Raw genomic sequence first — 9,277 nt, 5'->3', positions numbered from 1 at the left:
ATATCATCTAATATATATATTGGCGTGTATAATATTTGACCTTCCTTGTTATCCCTATATATATATATATATATAAAAAAGTTAATAAAAACATTTATAAATATATATCATAAAAACTAAATAAAATAATGTAATAAATACATTTATACTTTATGGTTTTGTGAAGCCTGGGGAGCAGTTGATCAAGGAAGATTAATAGATACCAGATTTTCTCCTTCATCGTCTTCCTTTATTTGGTTTTATTCTCTGCCTTGGGCCGCCCCCAGACCTTTAGGAGGGGTCCTCTCTTCTCATATTGGGCTGCTCTCAGACCCTGTGGGAGGGGTCCTCTCTTCTCATATTGGGCTGCTCTCAGACCCTGTGGGAGGGAGCCAGTCAATTATGAGTCAGTTATTATGTTGTGCTTATTTGAATGTTATTTCTTGTCTTTCTGTATGTCGTTCGAGGGGAACTTGCCCTCAGCCATGACACCCCCACACCAGTCAGGTCAAATAAAGCCTCCCAAAGTAATATATATGAAAAGAGACATTGAATCAGTAACTTTAGGTTACTTGCGTAACCACGGTTCTCAGAGTAGCATGAGTGAGATGACTCCTCAGAGGAATGCGAAGGTAGACGCCTCCCATAGTGAGATATCGAAACAAACTCAAGGAAAAGGAACTTTAGTCTGCTTTAAAACCCCGGTCCTCTGCGTGGCATGTGTGAGTCATCCAAACAAATGCTACGAATGAAAACTGCGAACTTTTCACCTTGGTTGTCCTCCAGACCACATCTACCAGCACAATTGCAGCTCATTAAAAATGGAAGCTATTTAAAGATAGTTGAGTGTAAGCTATGGGAATAATTCTAATGGTTTATTTTTCTGATGTATTTAATATCTTCAAGTCCTGTTTTTGATTTCCAAAGCCATACATTTAGACTTGCAGTTACACACTTGACATCATGTGTCACTTGTGTTTGCAGCCCTCTCAGATCCGCTTCAGCTGCCTGCCCATGTCCAGGGTGGAGTGTATGCTCAAACTGCCCTCTTTAGACCTGGTCTTCTCTTCTAACCGCGGGGAGCTGGAGACCCCACCGGGAGCCCACCCCACTGACGCACCCCACCCCCCCTCCTCCACCCCACCTGGGCAGTATATCCCCAAACCACCGCCCAGCAAAGGTATGTAGGGCATGTATTTGGGGAAAAGTGACACATGTGTCAAACTCAAGGCCCGGGGGCCAAATCAGGCCCTTGGTGGATTTAATTTCGGCCCGCAGGATAATTTCTAATTACTATTAGATCTGGCCCGCCTGTATATTGCACGCACACCTTCACTCAATCCTGAGGGTTTCCTCAGCTTAGAGCCTGACCCCAAACATTGATGAACTTGCACCCGAGATGAGATGCCAAGTATCTGGCTTGAACTAGCATCACAGAGCAGCACACTGAGTTCACATGGATGTTTCCTTCTGCACTTTTTCTCTCCCTTTGAGGGAAATCGTTTTTTTGAAGCTGTTGTTGGCCTGTGGAGAAATGTAATCATAAGAAATGACTCTGGAAAAGCTGCAGATAGAGCCATGAGAAATGAATGCAACTGATTATTTAATGTTTAATGTTGTTTTTATAGGCAATAATTTAAGCTTTGTTAGTTCCAGGTTTAATATGTGCAATAAGTTCATTTCAATAACTTTTGCAATAAACATTGAACCAGTCCTCGACTAGTACCCATTTTTTTATTTTGGCCCACTGTGTATTTGAGTTTGACACCCCTGCTCTAGAGTATGCAGAGATAATATGTAAGGGAAACACTTTAGCAGTTTCTGAAAGCCTCTCTCACATTGTGAGCGTGTCTATTAGCCCCCCCCCCATGCCATGTCTGGGCCCTGTGTGACTTAATGTTGCTCACAGCTTGTTCACATCCTTTCATTACTTTGCTCTCCAGTCTGTCTTGTTGCAAGTTTAGTTCTAAAGCCAAAATAAAATGACATTAATTTCATGTGAAATATTCACTTTTAGCACTTTTGGATTTCTACTCTGTTTATCTTCCTCATATCCTTTATCAAAATGTATCAAAATGTATCAAAATGTATCATTAATGTGAAATACAGATGGCACATGACTGTCATATATAGGTTAACGTCACACTCTCAGAGATCTCAGTTGGCTCTCTTGTGGTGCCAATGGTAATGAGCGGTAATTCAATTTGCTAGATGTCTCTTCCCATCACACAGGTCGCCCTTTCCTGTTAATGTCTGCAAAGACACTAGGGTTGCATTATTTGGACTAAAATAACTCATTACTATTCTTTTTTACTGATATTGCAATTGCAATAACATGATCAAAATTGGAGGGAATTATTATTACTGAAACATTATTTTATTTTGATTATCATTGGAAAATATATTAGGATCATACTGTGATTTAATTAGTTATTCATTGTTATGATTTATTTTCTTCAGAATTTGAAGTACTTAAGTATATTGTAAGTATGTGATGCCAATAATGATGTACTATAAGATTTGAATGAAGAACTTTTACTTGTAACAAAGTATTTTACACTTTTAGTTTTGCTACTTTTACAAGTATAACATTTGATTAATTGTTCCAACACTAGTAACCTTAGGTTACTTTCATAATCCCGGTTCTAAGAGTAGCATGAGTGAGATGATTCCTCAGAAAGATATGCAGGAAGGTGCACCCCATAGTGAAACATCGAAGAAAATGCTATGAATGTTCATGTAAGATGATGTAGATAAAAGCAATTAATGACATGAAATGTGAAAATCGTTGTTATTATTAATTCAATGAATGCCTTGTGAGTGTGACTGCATGTCTAACGTTGTCTTCTTCCATCCAGCTTCCCCGTTGCTGGGGAGCCCTCTGGGCAGGAGCCGCCACAGCAGCAGCCAGTCAGACCTCACCGCCCCCCCCCAGTAACTCCTCAGGCCTCAGCTTCACTGCCTGCATGTCTGACTTCTCCCTCTACGTGTTCCACCCCTACGGCGCCGGAAAGCAGAAATCTGCAGTCACAGGGCTGCCTCCGGGCCCAGGGCCATTAGGTATGGAAGGAGAGAGGGGGGAAACATGTTGTAACATTCTAATGTGCTAATAACACAGTGCTGCAGTTTCCTCTTTCAATGTGGATATGATGTACAAACCTGCAAGATCAAGGCTGTCAACAAAGAAATCAGCTCCTATGTCTTATAACCTCTGTGAAAAATGTCATAGGGTTAGGGAAAGATGCAACGGGGGTTCTAAATACTTCACACCATGCGTTCTTATTGTGCTGTTTAAGGCGGGGTTAATAAAAGTTGACAACAGCGAAAATATCTTGGTAATATCCTAAAATATGTTAACAAAATTGCTTATCAAACACGAAAACACTGTGAAATGTTGACTCCATTTGATCATCTTACAGTAATTAGCGTAACATGTATAGGTCACCTGTTGGTTTAATATATTGTTGAAAGTTCTAAACTTATGAGCAAGTTACGGGATAAGACGGATGGCCGAATGGTGTGTCCGATAAATGTTGCAGACGCAAGAAGATGTGGGTTTGAAGCATTAAAGCTCCTTTCCTATTATCTTGAGAATTCCAACAGCTCTTATTATAGCTGCCGTTTAGCTACTTCTGGTTCATTTCACTTAGTAAGAAACATTCATAGTGTCGCCATATGGCAACTAAGGTTGTGCTCAATCTGGTGCTATCGTGTGTCCTTAACGCAGTAACCTGGCTATACAGCTATATCATTAATAAAGGCAAAAAAGCCAAATAATTGTAGAAAAAATAAGTTTAGAGTTGGTAATTAGACGAGTTATCTTCATGATTATTTCCCTTTCCCTGAAGGTACAGTAGATGAGGAGCCGTCTTCAGTAACGGGAAGAAAAGACTCTCTGAGTATCAACCTGGAGTTTGTGAAGGTCAGCTTATCAAGGATCAGGCGTACCGGAGGCCCCACCTTCATCGAAAGCTTCATTCCTACTAAAGGCGGCAAAATGGACACCACCCTTATCAACATCTCAGGTACACCATCAAGATTTCTCTACGAGAGAGCGATCATACTGATTGTTTCTGTGTTGTCTGTTCAAGATTCAGTCTTGAAATATTTGGAATGTAATTGGAAAACTTACATTTCCTGGAGGGGAAGATAAATTACCAGGACAAGTGAAGGAAATGCATAAACCTTTTTTGAAGTGATATATAACAGACAAAGATACTTGGCATGGATTTAAGGGATATGAAATATATTACAAGTCTGGAGTACTTCCTGAGGTTGTCTGGGATCGTAATCCTTTCAAATCTGCCACGTCTGCAATTTGACAAGTACAAATTCCACTGAAATCTCCTATCATCATTTTTCCGTGCCTTTTTCCTAGTGTGGTATTATGGAGGCTATGTTGCACAAAATGAAGGTCTTGACAGCATTTGTTCAAGGGGCTTGTCTCTACACTGCATAAAGACACATTCGCACAGGCATAGATGGTGAAGGTGTTCATGTTAAAGTATAATATTTTGTCTGTAGGACCCAATGTAATCACAGGTAGAGCTTGAAAGAGAGTTTATTAAAAGTAAATTACAGCATCACCACAGGCTATTTCCATCCAAATTACATCTCAACTGATCTCCCACCGACTTGCTGATTCAAAAGTAGGTTTGATGCTGTAACACTGCTTTTTAAATACTAAAACGCAGTTACAAAATGACTCAACTATAAGTTGTCAAAGACTTGTTATGTTCCAAACTTGAAGACTTCCAGCATCTTACAAGCATTCCGTTAAAAACTATTGTTGGCCTTTACATGCCCTATTACCTATACCTATAGCACTTATAACAGAAGAATAGATTAGCTCCCGTGTTCCCTCGCCTTTTTCTGAGAGCCTTTTTTAATTTGAATCCAATGAGAGTGCTTGCTATCATCGGCATCCTCATGGTAAAGCGCAGCGCCAGCGTCTTTTTTTCCCACCGAGTGCTCCGCCGTTTTTGTGCGGCCGCTCAGAGCACTTCGAGTGGAAGATATTTAAACTTTTAAAAAGGCCCCTGTGATGTCACTGTAGAAATTGCATGGAAACATAGGATTAGCATAGTCCAATATCAATTTATACAACACTATACACAACATGGTGGTATTTATTCAATGATGTTCAACAGATAATGTCTTTTGCCATTCCAAAATTATAATAGTTCTTAAATATAAATATGTGCTTAGTTGTTTCTTGTTGTATCCAGTGGATAGTATCAGTATATATGAGTAAAATACTGAGTCTTTTTACCCCGGTTTATGCGTCAATGAAGATCAGACGTTGGGGGAGGGGTTTCTCAATCCAACCATAGAGAGGCGAAGTCCCTCCCTTTCCGGGGGAGCTCCGTGGTACCTTATTTCGGAAAAACTATGTATTGAAGTCAATGGGGAGAGAAAGATTATCTTTCGATTCCGTTTTCACTTCTTTCTTTCAGAATGAGGCGAAAAGTATTAAAAGAGGTGAAAATCACTACAAGTCTGAGCATGTTGAGAGCTGTACATACACAAAAGGGTTCCTTAAGAGCCAGCATGCAGGACCGGGATTCTGGGATTTGTAGTCTTTCTAGTTGCATATTTTTCATAGTCTTATATTTCAACAGTTTTACGACAAACTCTGACTTTTTTTACATGGAAATTCTTTTTTAAGATTGACAAACATCATATGTGTAATTCGTGGCACAATTCAAACGGGATCGAAAGATACGTTTTCTCTCCCCATTGACTTCAATACATAATTTTTCCGAAATAAGGTCCCATGGGTCGGAAGTGGATGGGCGGGACTTCGCCTTTCTATACTAATAGGGCTTTTAGCAAAGTCGACAATTTTAATAAACTTGATGGGGCTACCACTAGACAGGCAGAATATGAAGCATATCTATCACAATGAGTCCATGAAGTAATGAATGGGACATTTTTACAACATTGGAAACGAGACTGGGGAGCACCTTTGATGAAAACAGCACCTTTGCAATCTGAATGCCAGGATGCACACCTTTTTTCCCAGTAGGGTTGTTTAAAGAAGTAACCGTTAAATGTGTGTCTCGTATATTTGAACAAATGTAATATCCTCCCCTCAGCGGTGTGCGACATTGGCTCGGCTTCCTTCAAATACGACATGAGGCGCCTGAGTGAGATCCTGGCCTTCCCCAGAGCCTGGTACCGCCGCAGCATCGCCCGCCGCCTCTTCCTGGGAGACCAGACCATTAACCTGCCAGGTGATTCTCTGACCAATCAGAGGCTTGGACTTGTCTTTTTCGGATGGTTCGAGTACATTAATTTAGTCTTTTGTTTCAAGAAAAAAAGCACCTGGTACAATTTAGGGCTGGTCAATATGAAGAAAAAATCCAATATCCCCATACTATATAGTTGGGTTTACCATTGATGCTTTCACAAAGTAATTACAGCTTTATTTAGCATTAAATGTTTTTCGTAGGGTTGGGCATAAGGGATGATATCAAATACACAAAATAAATTTGATCAAGTACCTCAATATCATTATTGTTATACTAACAACATAATTATAGGCATGACCATTTGTGGTTTAATCAAATATTTACATCTTCAGTAAAAATAATTTAAAGTGCACCTATCATGCTATTTTTAGGCAATAGCATAGGTTTCAGATATATAAAAATATATAAAAAACATGTCTATGAAGTGTTTTGCTCAAAATACCAAACAGATCACCCATTCTAGCCATGCCTCATATCCCTCTATTTCACTTCCTGTTTCAAAAGTGCTGATTTTGGGTATAAAGCTTTAAAATACCAAATACTGCCGTGATGAAACGCCATATCATGGATTATCAAGGATTATTTCTGAAACAGTATGTAGCTCAAAGGCTTTCTCTCTTGCCGGTTATACCACAAGGTGAGTTCCTTTTTATTTCCTGCTTCTTCACACACATGCTCTCTCCAGTACAGGTTAGCTCTGAGTGTTAGCGATGCTAATGTTAACACCGACCATATTACGTCCAAAACAGTCGGCATTATTCCTGATAGCAACTTTCTGATAGTGCCGTGGGTCCACATTTCCGATATGACGTCATATCGGACGCAAATCTGATATCTTTTTAGAGATTTGGGTACGGAGGAAAAGAGAGAGGGTTTTATTTTCTGACGCTGCGTGAGTTCCCTGACACACCGGGGACACATATTTATGTATAAAAGACATCAAAAAGTGCATTTTGCATGATAGGTCCCCTTTAATTAATTAGCTGGTAAGTGTTAATAATAGAAGAGCTAGCTAATTCTGATAAATTCCCAAATTAACTTCACTGTAATGCAGACTTCATACGGGCCCTATTTTGCATTTGGTGGAGGCAGGACATCTCCAATACATCTCTAAGCGTTTGACCAATCACAACAGAGCTGGCCAACTAACCAATCAGAGCAGACTGGGCTCTGGTTTCAGACAGAGGGTGAAAAGAGGTGCTGCAGCACAGGCAGTATGAGAAAAATAAACAGCCCCTTTAAAACCAGAGAGAACACATGTGACATCACAATATCCAAAATCTAACATGATATCTAGATTCCTATCGCAATAACATAAAAGAAAGAAAAAAGGAAAGACAGGGTATTTTATATGAAGTACTCCAAAGATCTAGCAAAGCTGTCAGACAACTCAATAGGAGACTGGGTCTTCCAGGTAAATGGATAAAGAAATAATAACTCCTCGATAAGGCAGAGTTTGCTCAAAATATAGATAAAACATAGCCAAAGATGTTTCGAGTTATACAGTCAGGTGTCATTGAGCAATGTAAAAAAAAATTCCTCACCTTCAGGACAGAGTTTTGTGAGTTCCATATGCTAAACAAATATTTTCTTAGCAACATGTGGTAAATGGACTGCATAGATATAGCTAATTTCCAGTCTTTGTAACCTTATCCGACTGTATCTTCCCAAGGACATATTGACATGTTGCCTACAGGCGCTGGACATCTAACCACCGACCTTCGATTGGTTGTGAGAGAAGTACATAATAAAAATGTGGCTTTTCTGGGAAACACTTCCATTTGAAATGCGTGACTTGAAGGTAGCGGTAAAAATGTAGTAGAGGAAGCTGATATTGAGTTTGTAGCTGAAGGAATGGGGCCCTTGTATTATCCATGTAACGATCTCCAATACAGCACAGTGTGCTTCCCCTTCGCACTACAAACACTGTCCATCAGTTTGAACTAGTGATTGTATTCTTCAGGGGTGATACTGAGACAATCCAAAGAAAGTATTTTATTGGATTAAAAATCTTCAGGGAGTTTCTGAGAATGGAGTTATGATCAAGTGTTATTTTAGGAAGGATGTGTTTGGGAAAATAGCAGTTCTGAAAGGTTCCGGAAACTGATGGATTTGTTTTTGTAACAAAAGTGGAGACAGAAAAGAAGGCTGTTGTCAGATAATATGTTTTTGTATTGCTTCTCACTACATTTAGCACCAACAACTGTGCCACAGTGGCCACTGGTACATCCACTGCCTGTATGTTGTCACAAAGTCATTTGCTGATAGATAGTAAAAATGGAAATTACATACATGTACCATAATGCAGATATCCAAGGTCTATTACGATTACAAGTAATCTGATGTCACAATATGGAAATAATATTGTCATATTGCCCAGCCCTAGTTCATTGTTGACGTTTTATTAAAGTATTGCTCCAATAGCTTGCCATGGCCTTCAAGTAAAAAAAACTGCTCCAGGCAACAGAATTAAAAGGAAAAGTTTTTTTTATACAAAGAAATATGGAAAGGAAACTCCTCATTTCACAGATGTCAGCCTCCTAATCTCCACAGGTTTGGCTTGTGTGTTTTTTAATATCCCATCTTGCTGACCTTCTTTCAACCAACATTTCCTCCCACTGCTCCATGATGACATTTCCAAGGCTGTCCTTTTAACATACATCTCTCAACCTTTACCTTGCTTCAGCCTCTGGCCCTGCCACCCCTGACTCGGCGGAAAATGTAACCCAACACCTGTCCCCGGAGTCGAGCCGGAAAGCCTGGAGGACGTGGGACGGCAGCATGGGGACACAGCACATGCCTCAATCCCCAAACGTGTTTTCAGAGCACTCCGCAGGAAGCAACATGTCTCCGGGAGGCGTGGGACACCTCAAGTCCCCGGCGCCCGGACGCACCAGGAGCGTGTCGGATTCCTCCGCTCCCAGGAGAGGTGAATCAAAAACTCTTTCAGGTGAAACTTAGATAGAGGGGTTCATAGGTGACAAATCTTTGTAGGCCAACCCGGGAGTTAGCATCTCCCTGGTTCCCTCGACAAAAAGCCAACG

The 9,277-nt window shown here is 40.2% G+C and overlaps 1 protein-coding gene across 1 annotated transcript in view; it reads left to right on the top strand.

Annotated features, from left to right (window-relative positions):
• The window catches only part of kiaa1109 (KIAA1109 ortholog), a 131,797-nt gene that overhangs the window by 97,128 nt on the left and 25,392 nt on the right, over nucleotides 1-9,277 (top strand). Inside the window, 6 exon segments of the mRNA XM_034135314.1 lie at nucleotides 964-1,159; nucleotides 2,838-2,905; nucleotides 2,907-3,039; nucleotides 3,828-4,004; nucleotides 6,078-6,215; nucleotides 8,920-9,162. Coding sequence (XP_033991205.1) covers nucleotides 964-1,159; nucleotides 2,838-2,905; nucleotides 2,907-3,039; nucleotides 3,828-4,004; nucleotides 6,078-6,215; nucleotides 8,920-9,162 — 955 coding nt within the window.

The sequence above is a fragment of the Trematomus bernacchii genome, unplaced genomic scaffold (genome assembly GCF_902827165.1).
Source record: "Trematomus bernacchii unplaced genomic scaffold, fTreBer1.1, whole genome shotgun sequence".
Taxonomy (NCBI): domain Eukaryota; kingdom Metazoa; phylum Chordata; class Actinopteri; order Perciformes; family Nototheniidae; genus Trematomus; species Trematomus bernacchii.
Note: the sequence above shows the minus strand (reverse complement) of the source record. Positions and strands in the feature narration are given on the sequence as shown.